The 17,205-nt window shown below is 36.9% G+C and overlaps 1 protein-coding gene across 7 annotated transcripts in view; it reads right to left on the bottom strand.

Annotated features, from left to right (window-relative positions):
* Nucleotides 1–17,205, bottom strand: part of LOC145259843 (coiled-coil domain-containing protein 154-like) — a 335,063-nt gene that overhangs the window by 75,258 nt on the left and 242,600 nt on the right. For all 7 annotated transcript variants that reach the window (XM_080117680.1, XM_080117679.1, XM_080117678.1 and 4 more), the window contains one exon: nucleotides 9,303–9,443. In XM_080117680.1, coding sequence (XP_079973806.1) covers nucleotides 9,303–9,443 — 141 coding nt within the window. The remainder of the gene's footprint in view (nucleotides 1–9,302; nucleotides 9,444–17,205) is intronic.

Below are 17,205 nucleotides of genomic sequence, written 5' to 3'. Positions count from 1 at the left end.
ATATATATATATATATATATATATATATATATATATATATATTGGCCTTCGGGTCAAGATCAAAGTGTAGTATCTGTCCTTCAGATCTACACTTCAATTTCTTGTTCTCTGTCAGTGGAGGAGAAATCCTTCACGACTGAGACAATTTTTATTTTTGTTCCTTTTACTCTACATTAAAAAACGACCCTGGTGTCTAATTCTGTCCCGTGGGGAGGCATTGTAAATAGGAACTATTTTCTTAATTATTTAAACTCTTCCAGCTTTAAAAAATGTTGCAATTTTTATGGACCTAACTTTATTTTGTTTAGTTTTCGTAACATGAACTGGGTGGGGTTAGAATATCTAAAAAAAATATTTCCTCTAATGAATACAGCTTTAAAAATATAAGTTAATTTAACATTGAATATCTATCGAAAATTTCATGAAAATCTGACTATTCGTTGATTTTTGCTAGATTCTTTAGACACAGGTGTCTCTACGGCTTCAAAATGATCATTACATAGGAATGTTGTTTTTAAAGTATTGATAATATAAACACAATTTTGGTCTCGCATTTTCATTATTTTCGTATGCTGTAAAAAAATTTAAAAAATAGTTTATTTGAAGCTTTTCTTTTAAATGGTATAAAAGTCGTGATGATAATATTTTTTTTTAATTTTTTACAAAGGAGTTACCACTTAGCAAAGTCCAGAAGCCACTCGAGGATAAGGATTAATGAGTGTACAGTAGTAAATGGGAAAATGTCGTAGTAATCTTTAGTAGTGGGAATTGGGTAAATTGAAATATTTAATGGGGCGGCTCATCAAGTACTTGTTCACATTGGACTTGAAGACAACTATATTGTAGTCGGTTGGAAAGCAAGAAAATGGGACAAAGTTCACACAGGTGTGCAGTTCTAAGAAAGAAGCTTTGGTCATGGAATCTACGTTTAGGTTTAGGCACAGATAAAGAATGGGAGAAATTATTGATAGTGGTTTCAGCTGGACGAGTGTTTTTCGTGAAAGTCAGGCCAGGGAGGACCATAGATTGGAGTTCAGATGGGCACTCGTCACGAAATTAAATTAAATTACAGTTAACTCATGTTACATATAGGGGGAGTTAAATTTGTGTCTCGCATTGGAGGTACCTATAGACCAGTGGTTCCCAAATGGGGTCACGATACTAATGCCGTGAGGTTGCCAACTGATTTTGAGCTGAATATTAAAACACAGTGAAAAACATTTTGATAAACTGCAACCACAAGAATTTTGGGCAAAATGTTCTCAACAATTTATGTAAAGCAGCATTCTCCCAACGAACAAATACCGAAATCAATTAAACATGGAAGACAACTTGAGGTGTTTCATAGCAACAACACAGCCCAGAATTAGAAAAAAACTACAATATCAGCCGTCTTGTTAAGGTCAATTCATAAATATACTTTACATAACAATGGAAATTTGTGTGGTGGAATAATTTTGAATTAATTTGCAATGAATTCATTTTTATTGATTTTTTATGAATAAATTTTAAATTAATCATTAATTTACAGAATGTAAAGTTACTTCATGAATAAATAACCTATAACTCAATAACCGCAATATGTCAGTTTGTCGTACAAAAAAATGAATTTAGTTTATTTGGGCAGCATTTTTTTTCTTATACATGTTTCATTGAACGGCAGAGATAATTCCTGTTTGTTTCTCTTGCAATCCATTTTTTTCCTTTTGGCGGGCCAATGTTCGAATGTTCTGTTTGAGTGTGAAAAGAAATTTGCCACAGTTGCGAACGTTTTCAATTTCCATAAGTCGTCTTCATACAAGTGATGATTTAAAAATTACGTTTAGTGAATTTATTGAAAAGTTGATTAAAATCGTCTAAAATCATTAAAAGCACTTAAGCGTGACTTCCCTCTAATATTAAGCTTGATTGATGGTTGGTTTGCTCATCCGAATAAGTAGGGCTTCAATTATTGGGAGGCTCAGACCACAATGTGAAACAGCTAAAATGGTAGTGTTTTTTATTAATACGGTCCTAAATTCGATTCCGGGGGGTGGGGGGTCATATGCTACAAGGTGTTGGTAGATGGAACTGTTTGTTGAAGATAGCTGACATGTTAGCCAGCAAGATATACTGGTTCTATTACATCGGCATGACTGGAACCAGCATATCTCACTAGCTAATAGGTCACCTATTTTCCAAGTATTTTCCCCGAACAGCTCCATCTATATAAGAGAAAAAAATAAATGTAAATATAAGATATTTTAAGAACCACTGATCTACATCCCCCGTACTCGAATATGCCCATATTCTGACTATGCCTGTATTCTGAATATGACTGTATTCTGACTATGACTGTATTCTGACTATGACCGTATTCTGACTATGACCATGTTCTAATTATGCCTGTATTTTGACTATGCGCATATCTGACTATGCCAGTATTCTGACTAGGACTGTATTCTTATTATGCCCGTATTCTGACTATGACTGTATTTTGATTATGCCCGTATTCTGACTATGACCATATTCTGACTATGACCGTAATCTGACTATGACCGTATTCTTACTATGACCATATTCTGACTATGCCCATATTCTAACTATGACCGTATTCTGATTATGACCGTATTTTGATTATGCCCGTATTCTGACTATGACCATATTCTGACTATGACCGTAATCTGACTATGACCGTATTCTTACTATGACCATATTCTGACTATGCCCATATTCTGACTATGACTGTATTCTGACTATGACCGTATTCTGACTATGACCGTATTCTGAATATGATCGTATTCTGACTATGATCGTATTCTGAATATGATCGTATTCTGAATATGATCGTATTCTGAATATGATCGTATTCTGACTGTGACTGTATTCTGACTATGCTCATATTCTGGCTATGACCGTATTCTGACTATGCCTGTATTTTAACTTTGTCCGTGTTCTGACTATGACCGTATTCTGACTATGTCCGTGTTCTGACTATGCCCATACACATTAACCGGATTACTTTATTATGTAGACCTTAACTACAGACCATAGCTAAACAAAAGTTTTTTAAGATGCATTGCCTGCATGAATGGAGATCTAAGATATTTTAAGGATTGGGGTTTCTTCCTGATTGTTTGTTCGAAAATGGGTCACCATATTTAAAAAGTTGGAAACCACCGATGTAGAAATAATTTGAAAGTATAATCTTGGGAAAACTTGCGCAAGTATGGGCATGTAAAATGAATCTTTCAATAGACAAATAGTTGTACACATATCTCAGTTGAAGATGATTGGTGAAAAGGCACACTAAAAAAGACTTTGAGTGACTAAGTTAAAAAGGGCCTCGAGCAATGACAAGTCATATGTGAGACCTTAATCATACTGGACTTATATGACTACCTAAGCTTTTTCAATATTGGCATAAACTGCGCTATTATTGTAATATACATATATTGCAGACTCAAGCTAACAAATCAATGTTCTATCAATATAACAGACCTCAGTTGTATCTTTAACCTTTGTAGTAATGGTAATCCTCAATGGCAATATTGAATATTATAAATTATTCATAGATAAGCCATCGATCATACATAGCAGGAATGGAGCTATTCTTTGGATATTCATGTTATATATATATATATATATATATATATATATATATATATATATACTAGCAGGAAGACCTGACGTTGCCCAGGATTGAATGATGATCAGCAAGTGTGTCATCAAAATCAGTAAAATCGCCCATTTTTCAATCATATCGATTGATTGCTAGCTCTAATTGGAGACTCACCACAGTGCACTGGGAGGAAGCTTCACGTGCCTCCCCGTAGTGACTTAGTTCAAAATACATTGTAGTCTACATTGCACTGTAGAGAACCTACTGTGGATTTTATTTAAAAAATTTTCATATATAATGGCTTGAATCAAAATGCAAAATTAAGTATAATGCTTTAATTGTGCTCTAAACAGAAACATTAATCTCGAGCATGCCCTTGTCATATCAAAGAACCTACTGTTGATTTTATATGCTTGGACTTTCTGCTTGTGCGGTAATAATGGCTTAAATTTAAGTTTAAAATTCAAAAGTCAAGTATAATATTTCAATTGTGCTTTAAATATAAACATTCATTTCGAATGCGCCCATGTCATATCAAAGAAACTACTGTTGATTTTATATGCCAGGCCTTTCTGCTTGTGCAGTAATAACATTTCTTAAATGCATTTGTGATGTTAGGCTGTATAGGTGTTAACTTTGGTCAAAATCCCCTTCTTCCTACTTTTATTGGATTTTTTCAGTTATTGATTATCAATATTTATTGAAGAGATTCTAATACAAAACTTATCGAAGAACACTGCTAGACACATAAAGTACATTTGTACGAAATTTCATAAAAATTGGCCCAGTCGTTTCGGAGATATTGGTGAACTCACTCACACACACACACACACACACACACACACACACACACACACACACACAGTTCCTTTTATATAATAGTCGCTTGCCCGATGCCTCCGTTTAGTTTCACGAAATAATGAATACCCCTGTAAGGGTAGCTGCACATGTAATTGTGAGGCAAGGGTTGCACAATCTCCAACCACACCTCTCCTGAACCGATCTTAAATTTCTGGTGCCCTCTTATAAAATATTCACAGCAAGAACTCGCTTTGCTATCAGAATGAAAAAAAAAACAACACTTTCCTCTCTTCCTCATTGTACCTAGTAATAGGGAAAATTTTTACATACAGAGCTTCTTTACAAGGGCATCCCATATGTGGAGCACATTGCTACTAGGCTACTACTCTGCAGCATACAACATAGTCATCTTCAACTCCAATGTTAACAGATTCCTCTGACTGAAAAAAAAACATTTATAGTAATTACTTCCCTTATTGTGTCCTTTAGTCCTCACATTCCGTGAGGGATGTTTCTGACAAAAGGGGAATAATTGCTGTTTTTGAACCGGAATCTATCTGGCTAACGCTTATTGTTGACTAGCTTTTGCCCTTGAAGTAGTAATTATACATATAAATATATAGGAAGAAGTATATATATATATATATATATATATATATATATATATATATATATATATATATATATAATATATATATACATAAAGAGAGAGAGAGAGAGATGGAGAGAGAGAATATCAATAAAATAAGAAAACGATAATATAAAAATATGCACTAATGTATATAGATTTATTCATTTATTCAATAAGGATGATGCATCAATTAGACATATAGGATAAGTAAGAACTCTTTATACCATGGTATTTCGAAGCCTAATGCTTCTCATCAGAAGAGGAGAGAAGATGCTAGGTAACATAATGTGACGTCTAGTGATAGTTACATAAGGAGTGAAATAATTGTGTAGTGAGAGATAAAATATTGAGAGTATTTGGGAATGGAAGAACTAAAATGATATACTCCTCCTATATCACAGAGATCATTTTTTAGTTCTCCCATCCCATAATGCTCTCAATATTTTATCTCCCACTGCACAATTATTTCGCTCCTAATGTAACTATCGCTAGATGACGTCACATCCCCACTATGTTACCTAGCATCTTTTCTCCTCTTCTGATGAGAAGCATTAGGCTTCGAAATACCATGGTATAAAGAGTTTCACTTATCCTACATCATATTATTATATGGGAATCGCCCCAGACAAGGCATGAAGTCACTTAATGTGAGACTCTAAAGAGAAAAATACTTCTTTAACGTCAAAAACTAGATAAGTGTTAAGTTAATGCTGAAGACAACAAAAGGAAGTCTTATTTTAACATTTAAAAAACAACTTTATTTGTCATCCACGTTAGTAGCGTGCACACGAGAGGAACGGGTTAGTAGGAGAGTTCAGTGTTCGTGCGTGCTTGTATTTATAGTAGTTGTGTGTGTGTGTGTGTGTGTGTGTGTGTGTGTGTGTGTGTGTGTGTGTGTGTGTGTCGACGAGAGCAGTTCTGTTGCATGATAAATAAAGTTTGTTGTGTGGGTACGCATGTGGAAACAAATGGGAGTTAGAAGGTTGCCATGTTAGCTCGTTGTACTCACGTTCAGTCTGGGGCCAAAGCTCCAGACTAATGTCTGCTGCCAGCTGAAGCCAGAAGGAAAAAGAGTAAGTAAAGTTTGTGATTTTGCCTTTCATGTACTCGGCCATGTGATTTAGAGCTGTTTTGTGATTGGACAAGCCAGTGAGAAAATGGATTTCAAATCTTGAGCCACGAGAGTTAGCTCCTGCCTGTGATTGTAGCCAGTTTCGGTTGCTACAAGTGTTAGATGGTAATGACAATGCAGTTTTTTAGCAAAACCCATTGAAAATAAACAGAATAAACGACAATATTGAAATCTTCTATTAAATAAGTCACTGTGGTGTGTGTGTGTGTGTGTGTGTGTGTGTGTGCGTGTGCGTGTGTGTGTGTGTGTGTGTGTGTGTGTGTGCATGGGTTCCTTCCTTATAGGTTCCCAAATGGCTGAGCCACAAATTTCACACAAAGCTAATTTATATGTCTGGCAGTGTTCCTAGATATGTTTTGTACAGAAATTCATCCGATAAATATCAAAAATCAAAAAAAAAATTCAATCCTAAAAACAGTTTTTTTTTATAGATAAAAAAGAATTTTTACACCGGCAAAGGGAGATAATACAATCTTAGCAAAGTTCACACACACACACACACACACACACACACACACACACAGTTCCTTTTATATAATAGTCGCTTGCCCGATGCCTCCGTTTAGTTTCACGAAATAATGAATACCCCTGTAAGGGTAGCTGCACATGTAATTGTGAGGCAAGGGTTGCACAATCTCCAACCACACCTCTCCTGAACCGATCTTAAATTTCTGGTGCCCTCTTATAAAATACTCACAGCAAGAACTCGCTTTGCTATCAGAATGAAAAAAAACCCAACACTTTCCTCTCTTCCTCATTGTACCTAGTAATAGGGAAAATTTTTACATACAGAGCTTCTTTACAAGGGCATCCCATATGTGGAGCACATTGCTACTAGGCTACTACTCTGCAGCATACAACATGGTCATCTTCAACTCCAATGTTAACAGATTCCTCTGACTGAAAAAAAAACATTTATAGTAATTACTTTCCTTATTTTGTCCTTTAGTCCTCACATTCCGTGAGTGATGTTTCTGATAAAAGGGGAATAATTGCTGTTTTTGAACCGGAATCTATCTGGCTAATGCTTATTGTTGACTAGTTTTTGCCCTTGAATTAGTAATTATACATATAAATATATAGGAAGAAGTATGTATATATATATATATATATATATATATATATATATATATATATATATAAATATAATATATATATACATAAAGAGAGAGAGAGAGATGGAGAGAGAGAGAGAGAGAGAGAGAGAGAGAGAATATCAATAAAATAAGAAAACGATAATATAAAAATATACACTAATGTATATAGATTTATTCATTTATTCAATAAGGATGATGCATCAATTAGGCATATAGGATAAGTAAGAACTCTTTATACCATGGTATTTCGAAGCATAATGCTTCTCATCAGAAGAGGAGAGAAGATGCTAGGTAACATAATGTGACGTCTAGTGATAGTTACATAAGGAGTGAAATAATTGTGTAGTGAGAGATAAAATATTGAGAGTATTTGGGAATGGAAGAACTAAAATGATATACTCCTCCTATATCACAGAGATCATTTTAGTTCTCCCATCCCATAATGCTCTCAATATTTTATCTCCCACTGCACAATTATTTCGCTCCTAATGTAACTATCGCTAGATGACGTCACATCCCTATTATGTTACCTAGCATCTTTTCTCCTCTTCTGATGAGAAGCATTAGGCTTCGAAATACCATGGTATAAAGAGTTTCACTTATCCTACATTATATTATTATATGGAAATTGCCCCAGACAAGGCATGAAGTCACTTAATGTGAGACTCTAAAGAAAAAAATACTTCTTCAACGTCAAAAACTAGATAAGTGTTAAGTTAATGCTGAAGACAACAAAATGAAGTCTTATTTTAACATTTCAAAAACAACTTTATTTGTCATCCATGTTAGTAGCGTGCACTCGAGAGGAACAGGTTAGTAGGAGAGTTCAGTGTTCGTGCGTGCTTGTATTTATAGTAGTTGTGTGTGTGTGTGTGTGTGTGTGTGTGTGTGTGTGTGTGTGTGTGTGTATCGACGAGAGGAGTTCTGCTGCATGATAAATAAAGTTTGTGTGGGTACGCATGTGGAAACAAATGGGAGTTAGAAGGTTGCCATGTTAGCTCATTGTACTCACGTTCAGCCTGGGGCCAAAGCTCCAGGCTAATGTCTGCTGCCAGCTGAAGTCAGGAGGAAAAAGAGTAAGAAAAGTTTGTGATTTTGCCTTTTATGTACTCGGTCACATGATTGAGAGCTGGTTTGTGATTGGACAAGCCAGGGAGAAAATGGATTTCAAATCTCGAGCCACGAGAGTTAGCTCCTGCCTGTGATTGTAGCTAGTTTCGGTTGCTACAAGTGTTAGATGGTAATGACAATGCAGTTTGGTAGCAAAACCCATTGAAAATAAACAGAATAAACGACAATATTGAAATCTTCTATTAAATAAGTCACTCTGTGTGTGTGTGTGTGTGTGTGTGTGTGTGTGTGTGTGTGTGTGTGTGTGTGTGTGTGTGTGTGTGTGTGTGGTTGTGTGTGTGTGTGCGCATGTGTGTGTGCAAATGTGTGTGTGTGCGAATGTGTGTGTGTGTGTGTGTGTGTGTGTGTGAATGTGTGTGCGGGTGTGTGTGCTCGAGTGTGTGTATGTGTGTGTGTGTGTGTGAATGTGTGTGTGTGATTGTGTGTGTGTGTGTGCATGCGTGTGTGAGTTCCTTCCTTATAGGTTCCCAAATGGCTGAGCCACAAATTTCACACAAAGCTAATTTAAATGTCTGGCAGTGTTCCTAGATATGTTTTGTACAGAAATTCATCTGATAAATATCAAAAAAAAAAAAAAAAAAATCCAATCCTAAAAACAGGGTTTTTTTTATAGATAAAAAAGAAGAATTTTTACACCGGCAAAGGGAGATAATAAAATCTTAGCAAAGTTCACACACACACACACACACACACACACACACATACAGAGTTAAAAACTAGCCAACGAAAAAGTACGAAATGGTGGTTAGATTTCGTCCCAGAAAACAGCAATCCTTCCGTCTTTGTAAGAAACATTGTTCAGGGAATGTTAAGTTGAAAGAACAAAAATAAGGAAAGCAAGAGTTACGCGGCTGCCGAAAGTAAAGCCAAAGTCCACTTCCTACTCTCCTATGACCCACAATGACTTACCTGAGAAAGTTGCTCTTCTATCGTATTTTCTAGATTGGTCAGTTTTTCATTGTCTGTCCGTAATCTTGTGTCCAGATCATCCAATGCTTTTGTAGCTGCGTCTTTTTGATCTTGGCAAGAATCTTGTATCTCTTTTTGGATCTAAAACGAAAAGAATCATAAGTAAAATTATTGCTAGTTTTCTCTTTTTGGTTGAACTGAATGTTTCCACATAAATAAACGCTTTAAAATAAGTTAAAACACACACAAAACTCATCTAGGTAAGTAGAAGAGTAATTTCCCTTGCCTTTCATAACATTTATTTGGTTTTGTTTTGTTTTGTTTTTTTTTGTCCACTTTTTCTTTTTCTTGCCTATATTGCAAAATAATCTACATTTAAAAAAAAAATTATACACAACCTCATAAGAATGAAATATCCAATACAAAAATAATTCTAACCATTTCCATTTATAAATTGTGGAAGAAATTATCTTTTTCTAAAACTAACCCTTTCTAAACCTAACCTTAACCCATTCCATAGGATTATCAGCGACTTGCTTTTAAGTTTAATAATCTGTATATTAATACTGTATGTAGGGCCTTCATATTCTTAGTTATTTCACTTATAGACTTGGGCTGATTTCGTCTGTTGGGTATTTCATTTCGGCCTCCAGATAATGTAGTCCTGAATATGATCTTCAACTATATCCAGTGGTAAGACCCCAGCTTGTGGGCTTTGGGGAGTGTGGAGCCACCCTTTAATTCCCATTGCTCTCAGGTCCACTCTGACCCAGAGTGGTAGTACCTGCTAGGGTCCCAACTATGGGTTAGATAGAAACCGACTTGAAAACAACAAATATATTCTATTAAAAAAATTTTCTTCAAAATCTTTGGATTCGGCATTAAATAACCTGAAAAGGGTTGATATGCCGTAAAAAAAAAAAACAACCAATCCAGTTAATGTGAGAAGAGATTGCATAGCATTTCGGTGTTTTCCTTTCGATGGCTTTTTTCTCACTGATGTGAGGTTCCCTTATCTGAATTGCATTTAAACAAACTGTTCAATGCAATCAAATCCTCATATATAGATGTTCGTACAGAAAGATTTCTAATAGACATTCAAATTCTTTCCATTGAAATGTGTGTGTGTGTGTGTGTGTGTGTGTGTGTGTGCGTGCGCGCGCGTGCGTGCGTGCGTGCGTGCGTGCGTGTGTGTGTGTGTGTGTGTGTGCGCGCGCGCGCGTGCGTGCGTGCGTGCGTGCGTGCGTGCGTGCGTGCGTGCGTGTGTGTGTGTGTGTGTGTGTGTGTGTGTGTGTGAATTGACTTATTGTATCCCTCAACACATTCTGGACGTGGTGATTATTGGTGTGTGACATTCGGAGATAAATGTAAAAAAAAATCTTCTATTTAAATTTTCTTCCTAGAATATTCCTGATAAGATAATACAGGGTGGGCCAAAACAAGGGTCCTATTTTTAAAAATTCATAAATTCATGTAAGTTTTAAGAAGTGTTTTTCGGCCAAAATTTGTTTTGTTTATTTCAAAAAAATCTCGGAAGGGTCAGTCTACACACACATAAAGTTTGGTGAGTTTAACTTTTATTTTGTGGAAGTTATTCAAATTTAAAGATAGGACCCTTATTTTGGCCCACCCTGTATAAGCAAAAACTTGCATTTGATTAAAACAAACATTTCTAGACCCACCCCCCTCCCACACCCCCATTTTTCCACAAGAAACAAAAATTGTGATCAAAACATTTTCATTCCTTGATTTACTTGGCTCCCCACAGTTTCCAGATTATAAATTATTCGATCGGGAGATCCTACTTATTAAAAAGGAGGAGAGAAGGTGATAACATACTACGGACATTCAAATATTAGTATACAGATATGCTAATTTTATGTTCATACTATGTTATCACTTTCTATCTTTCTTTTTAATAAATAGGATCTCCCGATCACCGAAGACGCAATGTAAAAAAAAAAAAAAATGATGTTGCTTTTGTGCCGTACTTGTAACTAAAATATACCTTCTTGATCTAGGATGCAAGGGTAGTATCTGTTCTGTCTAAAGACAGTATAATGATATCATAGGGTTCCTCTTACTTAGATAAACACTTTTACAGTTTTAACAAAAGAGCTACAATAATATCACGGGGTCTCCATTCATGCTTAACGTTCACAGAATGTCCAGCAGCAATATATTACATACAAAAAATGCCGCTGTGGAATTTCCACAGGCCCCCGCTAGTCATAAGTAGAGCTATGACAACAGCATATTCTTTGCATTGTTTGTACTCTTGAGTGTGTATCTGTTGATATCTTGTATGCTTTTATATAGAGTGATTGTGGTTATCGGTTGATTAACTGCGTCAGATATATACTCGAGACTCAAAACAATGAAAAGAATATGCTGTTGTCATAGCCCTAGTCATAAGTAAAGTTATTGCCAGTTTTCTCTTTGGTTTCGGATTGTTAAACTGAACGAAAAAGAAAAACATTCTTTCAAATAATACTGGCACCATTTAACTTAGCTATTTAATTGTAATTTCAATCTAGAAAATAATGATGCTGCTAATTATTTTTGTTTAAAAGGGAAATAATTCTGTGCCCAAAAGTTATCTCCCCTTGCTGCAAAGAAATATTATGAAGCAGTTTTTTACTTCTCACTGCAAAAAGATGTGACACAAGGTTGGAAGGTGGGTGAGAATCAAGCCAACCCCCCCCCCCTAATGGAGGAACACTCTGACCTATTTAAGATTGGTTGGGCAGCCCCATTGGCATTCCTTGATAAGAGCATCTCAAGCAGTAAGGAATATATTTACTCCACTCGAAAGACGGGAGGCAACAGCCTGAGAAGGTAGACCTCCTAGAACTCCACAGCACATCAGCCATTTCTCAGTCAGCAGAAAAAATGCCATTTCAAAAATGACCCAGACTCTAGTAGCTTTGGTGCCGAGGGAAAACTCTGATATGATCATGATTCGAAGAACAGACAGTAATAAGTAGGGCTATCATATTCTTTTCATTGTTTTGACTCTCGAGTATATATCCGACACAGTTAATCAACCGAGAACCACATCACTCTATATAAAAGCACATAAGATATCAACAGATACACACTCGAGAGTCAAAACAATGAAAAGAATATGCTGTTGTCCCAGCCCTAATAATAAGACAACAGATAGGAACGTTCACATAGTAACAGAAAATTAAATTCCTTATTTAATAAAACTTAAAGTACTTTTAAGTTTCACACGGAAATAACTTTATATCTCCAAAATTATCTATTTTGCTCGAGAAAGAGTTTGAAGCAGAGTTATCTACCTCTAATTTGTATAACATAGTCACGTCAGCAATTTTGAGGCATGGCGTGAACGTCACGGACTCAAATGCACGTATAAGAATTAAGATCGGAAGGGAAAAAGAGAGAAGCAAAGAGAAGAAATAGAAAAATACACATGGTGTATTGAGAGCCAGCTGTGCCTGGTGCTGTGTATTGAGAGACAATTGTGTCTGGTGCCGTGTTTGAGAGCCAGCTGTGTCTGGTGCCGTGTATTGATAGCCAGCTGTGTCTGGTGCCGTGTATTGAGAGCCAGCTGTGCCTGGTGCTGTGTATTGAGAGCCAATTGTGTCTGGTGCCATGTATTGAGAGCCAGCTGTGTCTGGTGCCGTGTATTGAGCGCCAGCTGTGTCTGGTGCCGTGTATTGAGAGCCAGCCGGTGTGGCAGTTAAAAAGATCGAATATACTGGTGTTTAATATGTGTCAGCAACTAGTATGGTAATTGCAGAAAATACAACATTTAAAAAGTAATCACAATGTTACATTGAGACACAAGATGATATTTGGGAATTCAATCAGCAACAGACAATTAAATATGCCCTCATTTTTATAGTAGTTACTTTTCAGTTTTAATTTATACTAGCCGGAGTGCCCGGCGTTGCCCAGGTGTGTCAAGGTGTGTGTAAGGGGGGGGGAGCAACCAAAGCCCTAAAAAAAAAATGAATAAAAACAACTCAAAATAGCAGTGAGTATCCATGCGAACGCAAAAAAAAAATAATTAGGAGTAGTAGGCAAGTTTGAACCCGTAATGCGCAAGATATGATACAAACATTAAACATGATATGAGTAAAAAAGTAACAGAACGGATTTTCCAGGAAAACTCCAGTTGCCCCCCCCCCCCAGGGGTGCCTTTTATGTTAAAATGGCTAAAATTGACACTTTTGCGCTTATTAGAAAAAAATTGATGCCTTTGATTTTTATAAAACTTTCTGAAAAGTTGTAACTAATTAATTTCTATATAATTTTGTTTGTCTACAAGGGGCATGCAATAAGTAATGCCCCGACCCACTTCCGGTTATCTGATCTAGCTGAAATTTTGCGTGTGCAATGATTTATATCTCTACGGGTTCTGTGGCAAATTACAGCTCTGAACTCATTGTGGTTTCTGTTTTACAGGTGTTTAAACTGAGTCAGGTGTGAAATGGAGCCTGTTGAATGTCCAGCAGTGATCCGGTTTTTGTATTTGAAAGGGCGCACACCACAGGAGACTTTTGATGAAATGAAAGAAACTTATGGTGATAATGCCCCATCATATGACCTTGTAAAACGCTGGCATCATGAATTCAAACATTCCCGGAAGTCTGTGGAAACAGCTCCCAGATTTGGTCGCCCCCCCACTTCTGCCATTGATGAGGCATCTGCCCATCAAATTGAGGCTGCCATTTTGGAAGATCGGTACATTACTATTCGCCAAATAGCCCAAGATGTCAACATTAATACAGGGTCTGTGGAAACTATCATTCATCCATTTTCATATGCATAAGGTGACTGCCAAATGGATTCCTAGGTTGCTCACACCATTCCAGAAGCGAGAATGCATTGAGTGTTCGAGGATGAATTTGGAGATGTGCCAAGAATATGAGTCAAAGTTTTTCAAAAGACTGATTATACAGGATGAAACCTGGGTCCATCACTATGATTCAGAGACCAAAGCCCAGTCAATGCAATGGAAGCACTTGGATTCACAACCTCCAAAGAAGGCAAGGGTGCAGCCCTCCACTGACAAGGTCATGCTCACAGTCTTCTGGGACCAGGACGGAGTAGTGAAGACAGATTTACTAGCAAAGGGGACCACAATTACAGGAGCCTATTATGCTTCACTTTTGAGGAAATTAAGGGAAGCTATGAAAATCAAGAGGCTGGCAAGATCAGCAAAGGTACCCTCTTCCTGCAGGACAACACTCCGGTCCACAACTCGTATGTCGCCAGATCAGAAGCACAGGCATGTAGTTATGAAATCCTCCCCCATCCCCATCTTCCTTACTCTCCTGACCTTGCACCCTCTGACTTTCATCTCTTCCCAGCTATGAAGTTGTTTTTGAAAGGAAAGCATTTCCCAAATGATGAAGCCTTGATTTCTGAAGTCACATCGTGGTTGGTGGACCAACCTGGGGTGTTCTACAAAAACGGTCTCCAGAGCTGCATCAAACGATGGGAGAAATGGATAACTCTGGGTGGTTCCTATGTAGAGAAAGACTAATAACTGTGCCAAGTTTCATTGCTCTACTGCTATGGAAGTGCCCCTCGTATACTTCACGATAACTCCTGGGACTCTTTTAGGGCTAATAAAAACACTTCATTTTGGGACTATTTTACCATATTTCTTTAAAATTTTCTGTGTACGTCTATTTAGCAGTTTTGCATGGTGCTGAACTCAAATTTAAATATGTTAAGGCCTTGAGGACTTTTGGGCTAAATGATGGACTTAGTCATTTCTTTTTTTTTTGTTGCATGGTGCAGAACTCAAATTTACATATGTTAAGGCCTAAAACTGCATCATCTGGGGACTGGGGGCTAAAGGTGGGTGGGGGGGGTCATTTTTTATGCCTCGTTCACTGTGTACTCACGGGGGACCATGCATGCTTCACTTGTTTAAATGGAAATTGCTTCAGACAAGGCATGAAGTCACTTAATGAAAACAGCTAAAAGAAACACTACTTCAAGGTCAAAAATAGATACGTTCTAATGCAAAAAGAATATATAATAAACAATGATTGTTGTGGATCAAAATTTTTTTCATCCAATTATTTCTTCATATTTGTGTCCTAACACTCACAAAATTTACGTTTAAACACTAATAAAGCATAGAATAAATTTGGAAATATAAAAAGAATTTGAAAGAAAAAGTGGTCAAAAAAGCAAATATATAACAAATAAATGTTACTTTTCTATCTGCAAACGTTTTTAGTGGTTTTATTCACTTTAAAACGTGTAATCGGTTCGAAAATCATACAGTGTTTATCAGTATATTTGGAAAAGCAAAATGGCGGCATGCTCGCTGTCGAATTCAGTAAGTTTGTGCCAGATGGGGATCAGAGCGTTGATGATGTAAAAATAAAAGCTTGGTTTTAGATGCATTAAAAGTAACCAGCCACCTCTTCCCCCATTGTACCACGCGCTCAAGATCAGAGGAGAGAGAATCAGAGAGAACTTTGTCATTTATGGCCTTTGATGTGTTGCCATAGATAGTCGTGTCATCAGCATAGATATCAACAAACGATTTAAGTATGTGTTTCGGGAGATCATTGACATAAATCAGAAAGAGAGTTGGGCTCAGGATGGACCTTTGAGGGACACCAGCATTAATACTGTGGGCTTCTGATTTCTGTCCATCAACTACTACTCTTATGAGCCTATCAGAGAGAAATGATTTAATAATTGAGAAAACATTTCCAGTAATACCGTAGCTGGAAATCTTGTTAAGTAGGCCCTTATGCCATACCTTATTGAAAGCCTTTGATATGTCAAGAGCAATTGCCCTAGAAAGGAAGCCTTTGTTGAGAGATTCACTAATCCTATGAGATATAACCGTTAGCACATCTGCTGTAGATCTAGCAGAATGGAAACTATATTGCATGTCACTAAGGAGGTTATTTCTGCTGAGGTGGTTGACTACTTCCTTATTTAATATGGATTCCAGCAACTTACTCATGACACACAGGAGACTTATTGGTCTGTACTGAGAGGAAGATGACCTGTCACCTGAATTCTTAAATACAGGGCATACTGATGAGGTTTTCCAGGGTGTTGGGAAGCACTTCTCCTTAAGACAACGCTTAAACAGTTTTGTAAATATGGGGGCAAGTTCTGGTGGAAGATTTTTCAACACTATAATTGGAATGCCGTCAGGGCCAGTTGCTTTACTGGAATCAAGGTTCTTGATTAGCTTAGGGACATCATGTACAGATATTTGTATGTTGCATAGCATGTTGTCTGTTATAGGAGGAAATATGGGGAGTTTATGACCTTGGTCGCATAGTGTAGAATTAGCTGCAAAGTTCTTGGCAAATAGTTTGGCTTTGTCTGATGCTGACGAGATGACCTCAGGTCCATTGATAATGGTTGGGATAGAACGTACGCTTCTGTTCAGGATCCTGTTTGCTATATGCCAAAACTGGTGGGAACCAAGCCGCTGCTCAGCTACTTGAATTTAATGGACTTAGCATATAGCTCTCTTGCATTTTTTATTACTCTTTTACAGTGGTTGCTGGCAGTCCTGAAAGCAGTTTTAATCTCAGTACATCTATTATATTGGTAGCTATGGAAAAAGTGATTTCTATGTGCGATGGCAGCAGCATATTCATGGGAGAATCATGGCTGGCTGTTAGGTTTTTGTTGGAATTTTTTGGATTGTATGAATCGGTCTATACTTACAATTAACCATTCCATCAGGTCTGATACTATAGAGGACACATCCTTTTTAAACATGGAATGCCGAGGTAGATCAGATATAAATGTATGGAAGCTATCCCAGTCAGCCATAGAGTATCGATATACTGTATGGTGGTGAGGTATGTCTGAAGACTTGTTACATTTCATTTTTATCTTAATTGATACAACCGAGTAGTCGGAAGATCCCAGG

The sequence above is a fragment of the Euprymna scolopes genome, chromosome 35, assembly GCF_053919585.1.
Source record: "Euprymna scolopes isolate OS-2025 chromosome 35, ASM5391958v1, whole genome shotgun sequence".
Taxonomy (NCBI): domain Eukaryota; kingdom Metazoa; phylum Mollusca; class Cephalopoda; order Sepiida; family Sepiolidae; genus Euprymna; species Euprymna scolopes.
The sequence above is the reverse complement of the archived record's forward strand: the minus strand, read 5'-3'. Positions and strand labels throughout refer to the sequence as shown.